Raw genomic sequence first — 16,241 nt, forward strand, 5'->3', positions numbered from 1 at the left:
ACATCACATGATCACACTGACAGAACCACAGGCACATAGACACAGGCAACAGAGCATGCACAATGTCGGCACTAGTACAGTGTATATCCACCTTTCGCAGCAATGCAGGCTGCTATTCTCCCATGGAGACGATCGTAGAGATGCTGGATGTAGTCCTGTGGAACGGCTTGCCATGCCATTTCCACCTGGCGCCTCAGTTGGACCAGCGTTCGTGCTGGACGTGCAGACCGCGTGAGACGACGCTTCATCCAGTCCCAAACATGCTCAATGGGGGACAGATCCGGAGATCTTGCTGGCCAGGGTAGTTGACTTACACCTTCTAGAGCACGTTGGGTGGCACGGGATACATGCGGACGTGCATTGTCCTGTTGGAACAGCAAGTTCCCTTGCCGGTCTAGGAATGGTAGAACGATGGGTTCTATGACGGTTTGGATGTACCGTGCACTATTCAGTGTCCCCTCGACGATCACCAGTGGTGTACGGCCAGTGTAGGAGATCGCTCCCCACACTATGATGCCGGGTGTTGGCCCTGTGTGCCTCGGTCGTATGCAGTCCTGATTGTGGCGCTCACCTGCACGGCGCCAAACACGCATACGACCATCATTGGCACCAAGGCAGAAGCGACTCTCATCGCTGAAGACGACACGTCTCCATTCGTCCCTCCATTCACGCCTGTCGCGACACCACTGGAGGCGGGCTGCACGATGTTGGGGCGTGAGCGGAAGACGGCCTAACGGTGTGCGGGACCGTAGCCCAGCTTCATGGAGACGGTTGCGAATGGTCCTCGCCGATACCCCAGGAGCAACAGTGTCCCTAATTTGCTGGGAAGTGGCGGTGCGGTCCCCTACGGCACTGCGTAGGATCCTACGGTCTTGGCGTGCATCCGTGCGTCGCTGCGGTCCGGTCCCAGGTCGACGGGCACGTGCACCTTCCGCCGACCACTGGCGACAACATCGATGTACTGTGGAGACCTCACGCCCCACGTGTTGAGCAATTCGGCGGTACGTCCACCCCGCCTCCCGCATGCCCACTATACGCCCTCGCTCAAAGTCCGTCAACTGCACATACGGTTCACGTCCACGCTGTCGCGGCATGCTACCAGTGTTAAAGACTGCGATGGAGCTCCGTATGCCACGGCAAACTGGCTGACACTGACGGCGGCGGTGCACAAATGCTGCGCAGCTAGCGCCATTCGACGGCCAACACCGCGGTTCCTGGTGTGTCCGCTGTGCCGTGCGTGTGATCATTGCTTGTACAGCCCTCTCGCAGTGTCCGGAGCAAGTATGGTGGGTCTGACACACCGGTGTCAATGTGTTCTTTTTTCCATTTCCAGGAGTGTATTTTACGAAGTGTGTTTACACATCCTTCAAAATTTGTTAAACTTTGTAAATTTTTAAGAATTTCCTTTAAATTGGGTCTTCTTTTATATGTAACGTGGAAATTATTCGCCACACGGCGAATGACTTGCTCATTAAAATTGTCTAAACTGGCCTTCCAAGATCTTCTGTGCCTTTCCTTATGACATGTTGAAAATATAGAGGATTCACGTGCCTGGAGTCTTTCCAGTTCTCTCTTAATTCGCAAAATGGAAGTAAACGATACACCAGTTACTTCGGCCACTCATTTCAACGTAGCAAAGTTTCAGTGGAACACCTAGTACAGCTTCATTCTTCATAAAGTGGTAGACTTTTGCAGCCACGTCACGTCACGTGAATGACTTTGCCCATTAACTTGCTTTGTGCTGGTCGTATCTCCAAATCTGAATGTGTTCTTCCTCTACTTGTTAGTGGAGAGTCCCACTTGGCTCTATGGCAACACGTCCGACACTGGCGATCGACTGAGCGGGGTTTACTGCGCATCTTGTCTGCGGTGTTCACGACTGTTTGGACCAACTGTATCTGACTTGGATATTTACTTACGTTGGATAGCGAGCGAATTGGCACAGTGGGGGACGACGGTTCAAACCCACGTTCGGTCACCCTAAATTAGATTTTCCGTGATTTCTCTAAATCGCTTCAGGCAAATTCCGGAATTACTCCTTTTAAAGGGCACGACCGACTACCTTCCCCATCCATCCTTAATCCGATGGGACCGATGACCTCGCTCTTTGGTCCCTCCCCCAAATCAACCAACCAATCTTACGTTGGGTACAACAGGGCAGACATTTGCCGGACTTCTTCTCGTGACGGTGATACTGTGGTTTACGATGCTGTTGTTGTGGTCGTCAGTCCGAGGACTGATGAGATACAGCTCTCCACACTACGCTGTTTCACGCAAGCGTTTTCATCTCTGCATGATTCACCCACTTGAACCAGCTTATTGCACTCAACCCTTGGTCACCCTCCACTGTTTATACCTCCTACACTCATTCCTATTACCAAAATCACGATTCTTTGATCCTCAGCATGTGTACTGTCAACCAGTCCGTTCTTTTAATCAGGTTGTGCCATAAACTATTTCTCATTCTATTTTGATTCAGTACTTCCTTATTAGTTATTCCATCTACGCACCAAATCTTCACCATTCTTGTGTAGCATCACATTTCAAAATATTCTGTTCCTTACTGAGTGAAATGTTAGTAGTCCACTTTTCGCTACCTTCCAGATTAACACCTTTGGAAAAGTCTTCGTAACACTAACATTTTTCTTGGACGTTAACATATTTCCGTTATATTCACACCTGTCAGCAACTGCCTTCTTTGAAATAGGAATTATTACATTCTTCATTATGTCTGAGGGTATTTATCCTGTTTCATGTATCTTGCTTACCAGGAGGATTAGTTTTTGTCATGGTTGGCCTTCACAAAGGTCTCACTCATTCTGAAAGAATGTCATTTACTCCAGGGGCCTTTTCTTCACATAGGCTTTTCCCTGCTCTGTCAAACTCATCAGGAAGTATGTCTCCCATCTCATCGTCATCTACTTACGCTTCTTTCTATTAAACATAGTAATTGTCTTGAAGTTCTTTTCCCTTCCACATATCAGACCCACCATACTTGCTCCGGACACTGCGAGAGGGCTGTACAAGCAATGATCACACTCACGGCACAGCGGACACACCAGGAACCGCGGTGTTGGCCGTCGAATGGCGCTAGCTGCGCAGCATTTGTGCACCGCCGCCGTCAGTGTCAGCCAGTTTGCCGTGGCATACGGAGCTCCATCGCAGTCTTTAACACTGGTAGCATGCCGCGACAGCGTGGACGTGAACCGTATGTGCAGTTGACGGACTTTGAGCGAGGGCGTATAGTGGGCATGCGGGAGGCGGGGTGGACGTACCGCCGAATTGCTCAACACGTGGGGCGTGAGGTCTCCACAGTACATCGATGTTGTCGCCAGTGGTCGGCGGAAGGTGCACGTGCCCGTCGACCTGGGACCGGACCGCAGCGAAGCACGGATGCACGCCAAGACCGTAGGATCCTACGCAGTGCCGTAGGGGACCGCACCGCCACTTCCCAGCAAATTAGGGACACTGTTGCTCCTGGGGTATCGGCGAGGACCATTCGCAACCGTCTCCATGAAGCTGGGCTACGGTCCCGCACACCGTTAGGCCGTCTTCCGCTCACGCCCCAACATCGTGCAGCCCGCCTCCAGTGGTGTCGCGACAGGCGTGAATGGAGGGACGAATGGAGACGTGTCGTCTTCAGCGATGAGAGTCGCTTCTGCCTTGGTGCCAATGATGGTCGTATGCGTGTTTGGCGCCGTGCAGGTGAGCGCCACAATCAGGACTGCATACGACCGAGGCACACAGGGCCAACACCCGGCATCATAGTGTGGGGAGCGATCTCCTACACTGGCCGTACACCACTGGTGATCGTCGAGGGGACACTGAATAGTGCACGGTACATCCAAACCGTCATAGAACCCATCGTTCTACCATTCCTAGACCGGCAAGGGAACTTGCTGTTCCAACAGGACAATGCACGTCCGCATGTATCCCGTGCCACCCAACGTGCTCTAGAAGGTGTAAGTCAACTACCCTGGCCAGCAAGATCTCCGGATCTGTCCCCCATTGAGCATGTTTGGGACTGGATGAAGCGTCGTCTCACGCGGTCTGCACGTCCAGCACGAACGCTGGTCCAACTGAGGCGCCAGGTGGAAATGGCATGGCAAGCCGTTCCACAGGACTACATCCAGCATCTCTACGATCGTCTCCATGGGAGAATAGCAGCCTGCATTGCTGCGAAAGGTGGATATACACTGTACTAGTGCCGACATTGTGCATGCTCTGTTGCCTGTGTCTATGTGCCTGTGGTTCTGTCAGTGTGATCATGTGATGTACCTGACCCCAGGAATGTGTCAGTAAAGTTTCCCCTTCCTGGGACAATGAATTCACGGTGTTCTTATTTCAATTTCCAGGAGTGTATTTATATGGCTGTTCCTCTGTTCTCCAGAAGTATCATCGTCAGCACACATGCGTCACTGGATGGGGATATGGAGAGGTATGTGGTCAGCACATCACTCTCCCGGCCGTTTTGTCAGTTTACGATTCCGAAGCCGCTACTTGTTAATCAAGTGGCTCCTCAGTTTGCGTCACAAGGGCTGAGTGTACGCTGCTTGCCAACAGCGCTCGGCAGACCGGTTGGTCACTTATCCTAGTGCTAGCCTAGCCCGACAGCGCTGAACTTCGGTGATCTGATGGGAACCGGTGTTACCACTGCGGCAAGGCTATTGCTTCACCATTTTGCACTCTCTCTCTCGATCTCATGTTTCAGACATCTGTATGACCTTTTATCTTTTTATGAATTTTTCTATTTACTCCTTTTCTTAGTTAATTTAAATTCTCGTGTTATCCAAGGATTCCCACCAGGCTTTGTTTCTGTGCCTGCTTCATAGTTTTCTGCCTTCACTATTTCGTCTCTCACACCCATTCACCTTCTATTATATTCTTTCCCACAGCTTCAGTTGATCATTGTCTATTGTTCCATTTAAAACCCTCGTCCATTCCAGATTCTTTCAATTTATTCAGATCCCATTTCCTTATACTCCTATCTTTCTTGCAATTTGTTCATTTCCAACCTGTAGTTCATAACGAAAAAATATGATTAGTGTTCGTAACTGTGCCTTTTGTTCTAATGGCTCTGAGCACTATGGGACTTAACATCTGAGGTCATCAGTCCGCTAGAACTTAGAAATACTTAAACCTAACTAACCTAAGGACGTCACACACATCCGTGCCCGAGGCAGGATTCGAACCTGCGACCGCAGTAGCAGCGCGGTTCCGGACTGAAGCCACAACGGCCGGCGTGCCTTTTGTATCTATCTTGGCTACGGCAACATAGAGAATGGACAAAAATGTGGAAACAACAGAACACTAGACATTACGTAGCCTAATACGGTGTAGGAAAAACGTCGTCATTCAAAAGAGTTTCCAGTCGTCTCGGAACGGATAAATACAGGTCCTGTATGGTTTTCAAAGGAATCTCATACCATGCTTTCTGTAAAATAGTGCCAAGTTCAGGTAAAAAATAGTCCACAAAAACGCAATAATATTAAGATCTACCGACTATGGTTGCTAGTGGAGATGCGACACTTCATCGTCGTGCATACAAAACCAGTTCTGGACAATGCGAGCTGTGAGAACAGGGGTCCTATCATCTTGGAACATACTATCAACTTTGGGGATCAAACACTGTACCATGAGATGGACCTGATCAGCCAAAATGGTCACATAATACTTAGCAGTAAAGCAAAATTTCAGAGTAATTATTGGACCCATGGAATACTACAGTACAGCTGCCCAAATCATCATTGCCATATTTCACTTTTGGGAACCTAAAGTCGACCAAAAGGTGGAAACAGTGTGAAGCAAGACTCATTCGTCCAATTGGCGTTCTTCCATTGCTCCACAGTCCATGTTTTATGGGATCGGCACCACGTTTTCATGTTACTGTCATTTGTATCAGTGATGAGTGGATGTCGAATTCCAGTTCGCCCTGCAGTTTCCCGCTTATGGAGCTCCCTTCGTGTTGTTTTAGTACTGGCAGGGTTCGCGAGTGCGACATTCAGTTCTACAGTGACTTTTGCAACTGTCGTCCCTACTATTTTTGATCACAATCCTCCGTCACGATCACTCAATACACACATTCGTCCGCGTTGTGCTTTTAGTGAATGATGTTTTCTCGCTTGCTCTGCATCCGGTATACATCTAAAACACGGCGCCTCTTGAAACACCAAACACTTGGGCTACGTGACGTTGTCTGCTAAAACGTGAAATCCGCACCTCAATATATGTACTCGTTGTTGATGTATTTGTAGTGCATTGTCTTAACTGCCTCATCCTTTATGTACATATACATACAGTATTGTATCTAAGCAAAATTAACAAAAACTGCAGTCAAATTAACCGATAATAACGAAAGAAGTCATTGTGTTTTGGCTGTTAACCATTAATACAACTGAACAAATCTATATCAAAGTACAGTCCAGAAAATGTGTGTTTCATTCTGAGACTACTTTCAACACTTTAGAAAGAAATGTGACTGAACAGAAATAACGCCAAATGCCCTTACCTGAAGCGAAATCAGGCAATGCCTAAAATTTTCGTATACATTTCAGTACACTAATATCAGTTTTGACACCGAGCGAGGTGGCGCACTGCTAAGACATTCGGGAGAAGAGCGGTTCAAATACCCTTCCGGCCATCTAGATTGTAATTTTCCGCTGTTTCACAGATCAATTAGGGAAACTGACCTCATGGCTCTGTTGAAAAGCGTATAACCCAATTCATTTCCAACGGGCTCCAATCTGAGCTTATACTCCTTTTACGTGGACGTGACGTTTAACGCTGATTTTCCTTTCATATCAATTTTAATAGCTCCTCCAGAAGTTAAATTAAATTATATAATGACAATCTAAGTAGTCTTGTCTTTTTTTCTGTGTAGGGCAAACTCGGATAAAACAGTACAGAAAATAAATTTTAATTGGGAACTATATTTACTGGTCTCTGTTTCTTAAATTAAAGTCAAAGTAATAGTTTGGCTCAAAATTAAATTTATGTTTTAAGTATCACCTTTGTCAGTGCTGGATCATACACTCGAAGTCTAATCGTGATCACTGATTAGGCTTTTATGCCCAATACTTGAAAATATGCAATAGACACTTTTCTTACCTGTAACACGAATGCATTGTTCTAATAAAAAAATCAATTGCATAACGCCATATTTGTCACTAATTTTATTATTTTATTGAGCTGATTCTCACAAGTAAATAAGCAGTGGCACCTAATTCAATTATAAAAATTAAGTGAGGTTTCTCCAATTGCAGTGTCGTTTGGAGGTATTGCCGGTCTGTTTCTGGGATTCAGTCTGCTTTCTGGAGTGGAGATGATCTACTATTTCACCATGAGAGCCTGCTGCATGGTACTGCGGAATGAGAGCGAACTCTTGGAACTCCAGCGAGAATATGAAAAGGAGAAGCACGCGGCGGTTGACCTCAGTCTTACGCCTTATTTCATGAAGACGAATCAAAGTGGAACCAGCGGTATCACAAAAATATCTCCGGCGAACCAGACGTCTCAAACTGCAAGCACTGGCATCACAAAAGTTCCTCCGACCAACCGCAGCTTTCCGGACAAGGGAGCTCACGCTGTTCTACAGAGGATTTATGTCATAGAATTCCTCCCTTAAACAGCATTTCTCACTCTATATAACGTTATTTCATTTAGTTGTTTAGATGTAACAGGCGTTAAGCGTGAAGTCCTCTTCATAGAGATACATTTTGTATGAAAGTTTTAGTGGAGCTGAAATAGCAGGTCACTCATTGAGACATGATTTTATGTTAGCAAGTCTGTATGTTACACTGCGGGCTGCAGCAACAGTGCTGATTTACACAAAACTTTCTGCTGTGGCAGAACGTCTGTGAAATTCTGCTGCTCTTCAGGATATGACAAATATGCAGTCGACAGTTAATGGAATAAAAAAAAAGTGTTTAGTAAGTAAATGAATATTTCCAGTTTAACACTTCATGTCCATTGGACATTACACTTCTTACTCTACTGCAAAGCCCATTTCTAAAAGTTGTCCATCCCACTTATGTGTGAGAATCAGTGAGCCAGGTCTCTTTTTGTACATTGGAGAGCACTAGTTTTTCTTCAGGCAGAATCTTTGTCCATGATGTTCCGAATGAGTCAGAAATATTAATTACTATTGACAGTTGCGTGTCAGTTTTTAAAATTCTGTGTATTTTCCAATTCCAAAATTTGTTTAATTTTCAGCTGTAGAAGAGCTAGAAGAGACAACGCTGTAATTTTTCTCACTTTCTACAACGTGATGTTCAGTTAATATTCCCGTAGACACTTACTCACTTCCGTTGACTCGCATATAATTTTCTGAAAAACTCATTCTGGCTTGTCCTCAGGTGTATCTATCCTCCTTTTGCTAAATGTCACGTTCTTACAGCTTTGCCTTCAGCTGATTATGATTATCCGAAAACAGATTTTCAGATAACTTGTTCGTCAATTCATTCATATAGTTTTCATTGATTTCTATGGACATTGTTGCAACTATTGAAGCTAAAGCATTGCATTACGTAAACCACTACCATAATATCATCAGGAAACATCAGATTAATTCTAGGTAAGTAGGACTGTACGTAGATAAAGTAGTTGTAAGATGAACCAGATTGTCACTCATAATAAAATACCCCGACATAAAATGTAAAATATTTGCACTGATGTACACCGAAAATGTAAATATTGAGAGCGGTATAACCAACAGAAGGGCCAACTTATAGTCTACATAATGTAAAAAAATTATTCATGCTTAAATATGTCCATGAAGAGTGTAATATTATAAATAATAAAACAAGTCCGCAATGCCACAGAAAAAATTTAGTTACTGTGATCACATTTGAATTTACAGATTTAAAAAACTATTTCTGTTTCACCAATTACCTATACTCGAAAATATGAGACAGAATACAGGCAGTTCTTAGAACCCCACGAATGAGCGTGGAACACATACTTTGCTCCTCGAGAAATCACGTGTATGCACTGGTTTCTGATAATATAGGATTACATTGATGCCAACGTCATCAAAAAGAAAAAATAGCGGAAGAAATTAGTAGTTTTGTGTCCTATTCAACTTTATTTCAGGTTTGACATCTTAGCTGGAGCACGTAGACGCGCCGTAGAATTCCCACATCCCAAACGGAGCAAGCTCCTAAACTGTCATTTTATTCAACTCGTTCACTTTTCAGTGTGCAAAGATGGAACTGGTGTCAGTGCGTTCGTAGAGACTTTTACACTTAGACTTTAATTTTATGTGTTTCAACAAAGTTCATCTAGCTATATGAAGGGTTTACGAAAATGGATTGGAAAATTTTGGAAATTTGTGGTAAGTTCCTATGCAACCAAACTGCTGAGGTCATCGGATCCTAGGCTTACACACTACTTAATCTAACTTGAACTTCCGCTAAGGACACACACACCCATGTCCGAGGGAGGACTCGAACCTCCGCGGGGACCAGCCGCATGTGTAAACACAATATGCAAATTTAATCTTAACAATAAACCATTTTCAACCCATAATTCCATCAGATATTTATAATACAAAATAATTAGTTACTTGTTGATTCATTCATGTACTACTGTGTGCTCTAATATTTTCCAGAATTTCTCTAGAACTATCTGGTTGACAGTATTTTGTTGCTCTTCTAGCACCACCCAGGAGCCATGTACGGGGTAATGCTTTTGATACTGTCTAGAGGCAAAGTGTTATATAGAAACTTCTATAAGTCACCAAAGACTAAAACTTGACAATCTCATCCCTGAAATGTTCCGTAACCAATGTTTCCAAGTAGTAATAGGTAACAAGATGAGTTCACAGATTGAGCTAAAGAATCTATCCAGGCTCCTCTGGGGCTCATAATTCGCGAGACACCTCGCCTTATCGTCATTGTGAACTGCACGGCTCTGCTGTCTATTACACAGTATAACATGCAAGGTGACAAAGTCCTACGAATACGTTGTCTACAGGCGTGAAGTCAAAAAACTATCGGAGCATTGTCAGACTATTTTAGATAATAAGTGGGACTACATTACTGCTGATTGATTTATCTGTTATGTAGATCCGTTTTGTTGAATAAACTAAGGAAAAAACGCTACTTCTTGTGCAGTGTACTAATAAAAATGAATTACAACTTATCACGATAACATTATGAAAAATTCTTTCATAATGAAACAAAGTATCCCAAACTGTCACCAATTAGCAAGATAATACACACTCTCGACTTCAGAACGGTCTGTGTCTATGTTCGGCACAAATTCATACTACGAGAAGGACTAAAATGAAAGTATTCGAATGTGGCAGTAGGCGTAGATACATAATGAAATCCAGTTAACAAACCATCCAGTGCACGATTAAGTCAATACAATTGGTCAGAAGCAGAAAAAGCAGGCATTAACAAGTGTGCAATTCTGCAGACTTTTACCTTCAGTTCTGCAGAAGGAAGGTAGCTAGAAAACTGACGGAGGACAAGTTGACTTAACATTTCTTTACTGATTGACGATCTCTCTACTAGTGACTCTTTCACAGAAGAGGTAAAAATCTTGTTTTCAGCGAGATTAGAACCGAAAACTAATACCGACTTCTCCTTGACGGACGAACGCTTTATCGCTGAGCTAGCATACAACTATAGCAGACAGCGATCACTTGTTGTCACAGTGACCGCTACGACCGAGAATTTGCAACGTAACTGGCGAAGTAAGCAGTAGTTTCTGTTGGAGAGAGCTTTGTGAATTCAAACCATAAATTTACTTCCTCTATGTAATCCTTTATATTTAATCTAGATTACAAAGAAATATCGAGTGTATTTACCAGGATAATTCTGAACCACTCTAGCAAGTAAATCGATGGTTACATAGTGGCCAAACGCATTCTATAATGTCGCGAATTTTCCATTAGACTAGTGACAGGAAGAATACGTTTGCTCAGCTGACATGTTTGTCTAGCTGGCTAGCACTGGGGAAGCTCCTTTTTCAAGGGTATGGTGGAGTCGTGTGAAGTTAGCACCCCTTTTTCGAGAAATATACATTTTTTTCAGATTTCTTGATAGATATAGCATAGTTCTAGAGTTCTTTGTACAAAATTTCAATAGTTCTGCAGAATTTAGCGAAGAAAACAACAATATTCGAAAAAATTTTCGTATCGAAAACGTTCTTTGGCAATTTCCGCAAAATGTAAATAAGTTCAAGAGTTCTGAGGACAGTTCTGAACAGAGCTCCAAGAGTTCTTTCGAAAATCCAAGAAACGTTTTTTTGTGCAGCTAATAGTTTACGAGATAATTGCATTTTAATGAGAAAATCTTTTCACTTACTGTGAAGTTGGCACCCTTTTTTTCAGAAATATATATTTTTTTCAGAGTTCTTGATAGATATGGCATAGTTCTAGAGTTCTTTGTACAACATTTCAATAGTTCTGCAGCATTTAGCGAAGAAAACAACAATATTCGAAAAATTTTTCGTATTGAAAACATTTTTTGTCAATTTTCGCAAAAATTAAACTTGTACAACAGTTCTGAGGACAGTTCTGAACAGAACCCCAAGAGCTCTATCGAAAATCCCAAACAACATTTTTCTATGGCGATAATGGTTTGAGATAAATTGATTTAATATGGGACACACTTTCTTTACGGAAAATATAAATATATTCGTACAACAGTTCTGATGACAGTTCTGGACACCACGTGAAGAGTTCTATCGAAAATCCTAGTGAAATTTTTTTGTGCAGGTAATAGTTTAAGAGGTAATTGCAACTTAATTAAGAATTCCATAAGAGCTCCTACTGTGAAGCTGGCACCCTTTTTTTCAGAAATATATATTTTTTTCAGAGTTCTTGATAGATATGGCATAGTTCTAGAGTTCTTTGTACAAAATTTCAATAGTTCTGCAGAATTTAGCGAAGAAAACAACAATATTCGAAAAAATTTTCGTATCGGAAACGTTCTTTGGCAATTTCCGCAAAATGTAAATAAGTACAAGAGTTCTGAGCACAGTTCTGAACAGAGCTCCAAGAGTTCTTTCGAAAATCCAAGAAACGTTTTTTTGTGCAGCTAATAGTTTACGAGATAATTGCATTTTAATGAGAAAATCTTTTCACTTACTGTGAAGTTGGCACCCTTTTTTTCAGAAATATATATTTTTTTCAGAGTTCCTGATAGATATGGCATAGTTCTAGAGTTCTTTGTACAACATTTCAATAGTTCTGCAGCATTTAGCAAAGAAAACAACAATATTCGAAAAATTTTTCGTATTGAAAACATTTTTGTCAATTTTCGCAAAAATTAAACTTGTACAACAGTTCTGAGGACAGTTCTGAACAGAACCCCAAGAGCTCTATCGAAAATCCCAAACAACATTTTTCTATGGCGATAATGGTTTGAGATAAATTGATTTAATATGGGACACACTTTCTTTACGGAAAATATAAATATATTCGTACAACAGTTCTGATGACAGTTCTGGACACCACGTGAAGAGTTCTATCGAAAATCCTAGTGAAATTTTTTTGTGCAGGTAATAGTTTAAGAGGTAATGGCAACTTAATTAAGAATTCCATAAGAGCTCCTACTGTGAAGCTGGCACCCTTTTTTTCAGAAATATATATTTTTTTCAGAGTTCTTGATAGATATGGCATAGTTCTAGAGTTCTTTGTACAAAATTTCAATAGTTCTGCAGAATTTAGCGAAGAAAACAACAATATTCGAAAAAATTTTCGTATCGGAAACGTTCTTTGGCAATTTCCGCAAAATGTAAATAAGTACAAGAGTTCTGAGCACAGTTCTGAACAGAGCTCCAAGAGTTCTTTCGAAAATCCAAGAAACGTTTTTTTGTGCAGCTAATAGTTTACGAGATAATTGCATTTTAATGAGAAAATCTTTTCACTTACTGTGAAGTTGGCACCCTTTTTTTCAGAAATATATATTTTTTTCAGAGTTCTTGATAGATATGGCATAGTTCTAGAGTTCTTTGTACAACATTTCAATAGTTCTGCAGCATTTAGCAAAGAAAACAACAATATTCGAAAAATTTTTCGTATTGAAAACATTTTTTGTCAATTTTCGCAAAAATTAAACTTGTACAACAGTTCTGAGGACAGTTCTGAACAGAACCCCAAGAGCTCTATCGAAAATCCCAAACAACATTTTTCTATGGCGATAATGGTTTGAGATAAATTGATTTAATATGGGACACACTTTCTTTACGGAAAATATAAATATATTCGTACAACAGTTCTGATGACAGTTCTGGACACCACGTGAAGAGTTCTATCGAAAATCCTAGTGAAATTTTTTTGTGCAGGTAATAGTTTAAGAGGTAATTGCAACTTAATTAAGAATTCCATAAGAGCTCCTACTGTGAAGCTGGCACCCTTTTTTTCAGAAATATATATTTTTTTTCAGAGTTCTTGATAGATATGGCATAGTTCTAGAGTTCTTTGTACAAAATTTCAATAGTTATGCAGAATTTAGCGAAGAAAACAACATTGTATAACATAGCTGATTCAGGAACCCTTTCCTTCTGATACAATTCTTACTGTTGCCACAATAAATCACTTGTGCATAGATTCCAACGGTACTGATCATTACAAAAATACAACCATTGACCAGCGGCGCACATTTCTTGCAGCGTTGTACAAAGCATTCGGCTTATCCGCTGTGAAACTACCACACTTAACGCTATTTTAAAATTTACGGTGGATGGCTTCCGTTTATCTACAATGTTAGCATCTATCGAATTATCTTCATGCAAACGTGATGCCTGGATCGCACACGTCCCCTTTTTAGGTACGGAGGAAACTAGAGTTCAGTCTTGTGGAAGCCAAAAAAGGAAATGTGGGTATCCCTTCTTTTACTGATAGCAAACTCTAGAGAAATCTCCACGCTTGTTTTTCTTCATCATGCCAACAAAAGAAAAATTCTCCCTTCATAGCTCTATTATCATTCCAGTACTAGTAAACCAGTTGTCCGCTTTCACATTTCGACCTGACTGATATATAGGTTTACACAGTCACAGAACAACATCAAAATGTTTATTGCTCAGTTGGTAAATCCTTCTGGTTGCAACACAGCGTATATTTCCAAATTGTACAGGTAAAATACTTAAGAATCCACACTTCAGAATCCATACTCGTTTGTTTTGATTGATACATATTGGCGAAAACTGTACCTTCCACAGAATCCTTCCAGCTTCTTGTCTACTGTAACATTTTCTCCAAGGGTGTAAGATTTGTGGTAGTTGCGTACAAACACAGTAAATATTTCCCGAATAGCTGTTAGCTTGTCTAATTGTCTCCTTTCATCACGAATAGAGCGACTGTAAAATCTAAGGCTCTCCAGAATAAATTTGAAACGTTTTATGTTCATTTGCGAGGTGAAATTTTTCAATGCCATCACCATCAGTTCCACACAGATCTTCCAGGCTTTATCTGTTACTTTTGTTAACAACAATTAAAAACAAGAGACTCATGAAGGCTTTCAGTTCAATATCATCTATTGATTTTACCCCTCTCTCACGCTGAAATGAGGCTTTGATGCTCTCAAAATTCTGATTGGAATACAAAACTACAATAGACAAATATCGTTATCTATGAGGTAATTACAGCATCACAAATGCTGCTTTGGCTGCACCTATTGGTACAGGTAAATTTCGAATAATAATATGCTCTTCGAACAATATGCTTTGGATTTCTTCAACACTATCTAGTACTTCCCACTCACAATAATAAAATTCCTGTAAAATAACGCAACCACGCGCAGTGTATTAATCTGAAATTTGACGTTCAGACAGCGGACACTGACTATTAAACAGTTCAAACAGAATTTAAGTGCAGTTTACATTTTGGATTAGCTTTGTACTACTTACTACGTTGATAAACAAATAAATTAATCGCTGAAATGAAATACGAAAGGGCACAGTGGATAAAAACGAGCAATCGGCTCATATCTCATCAAGAGAGCATTAGCGTCGATACTGAATCATACAACAATGAAAGGCACACATGAAGTGTATACTTTTAGAATCAGGAAGAACCAGATGAATTTTATTACGTAAAACAGTAATTGTTTTGAGCTCTCATGACATCCAGGACCCACTAACAGCTAAAAATATGCCCAGGACCCTCATGGATGACAGTTATGTGGCAACATCACCAGCCGCTAGGATACATAAAAACATGTGCTGTGTGTAACGAATAAATTTGAAATTGCTGTCGTTAATATTGTTGCAAACATTTGTTCTAGTTAGAAAGGAAGTGTGGAAGTTTGATGAGTTACACTACAGCGAGAGTTAAAAGTCTTTACAATGTATAGAAATGTAAGTATATTTACTGAATATATCATACAAACGAACTAAGTAGTATGTTTAAATCGTAATTCAATACATGACTGATAAAGGTGTTATAATGTTGAGGGGATACAGTATTAAAGTTAATAAGAAGTTCGAAATTTGTAAATAAGAACCTCGTTTATTTGGTCCTCAGTAATCCGGATTTCCGGTTTATCCGGATTCATATTTTGTGTCCCTTGGTATTTTTCTCTTTTTTTCTTGTAACACGAAGATGTGTAGTCGGTGAGGTACATAGGCTGCTTATCACTAGGCCGGTAATTTAGTCTAGTACTGAGTGATAAGGAACTCGGAGTGTGTGAATGACATTGTTTCTCAAGTATTGTACATTAATATAACGGTGTATTGATGCCCATCAAGTAAGTTGCATAGTAACCACGCCAACAGCACTCCACCACAGCTCATTGTACCTCTGGTGCGATTCTCGACAGGTGTGACACCATCTGGTTAGTGGCGCGTGTGAATTTATCTGCTCTCTCAGCCATCTGTTTGTTTTGCACTGACGAGCCTTCTCTCCTTGAATCATCTAAGCGTGCACATCCCACGCTTCCACCTACAGTCACTACAGTCAGTCTTAAGAAGGTGTACTGGCATTTGTATAGTGCTGAACATTTAGACTTTTTGTATTTAGTAGAATATACATCCGGGTTTTCGATTTTCGGTTTTCCAAAATAAAAGTGAGATTTTACGATCGTACTCATAGCTGTACTTCCAGCAGTACTTTATCTCCTGCGTTCCCAATTTCGTAGAAGTTGTCCTACGAAAATTGCAGAAGAAGCAGTCCTGGACGAAAGGATATTGTGACGATATTCTTTCGTCACAGCCTGGGGTTAGAGACCCGGTCCGGCACACAGTTTTTATCTGCCAGTAAGTTTCACATCGGCGCACACCCACTGCAGAGT

General features: G+C 41.5%; 1 protein-coding gene across 1 annotated transcript in view; it reads left to right on the forward strand.

Annotated features, from left to right (window-relative positions):
• Nucleotides 1-8,694, forward strand: part of LOC126248081 (sodium channel protein Nach-like) — a 115,544-nt gene extending 106,850 nt beyond the window's left edge. Inside the window, exon 11 of the mRNA XM_049948738.1 lies at nucleotides 7,263-8,694. Within this exon, the coding sequence (XP_049804695.1) occupies nucleotides 7,263-7,624 (362 nt within the window). The 3' untranslated portion in view covers nucleotides 7,625-8,694. The remainder of the gene's footprint in view (nucleotides 1-7,262) is intronic.
• Nucleotides 8,695-16,241: the final 7,547 nt, after the last annotated feature.

The sequence above is a fragment of the Schistocerca nitens genome, chromosome 3 (genome assembly GCF_023898315.1).
Source record: "Schistocerca nitens isolate TAMUIC-IGC-003100 chromosome 3, iqSchNite1.1, whole genome shotgun sequence".
NCBI classification, from domain to species: domain Eukaryota; kingdom Metazoa; phylum Arthropoda; class Insecta; order Orthoptera; family Acrididae; genus Schistocerca; species Schistocerca nitens.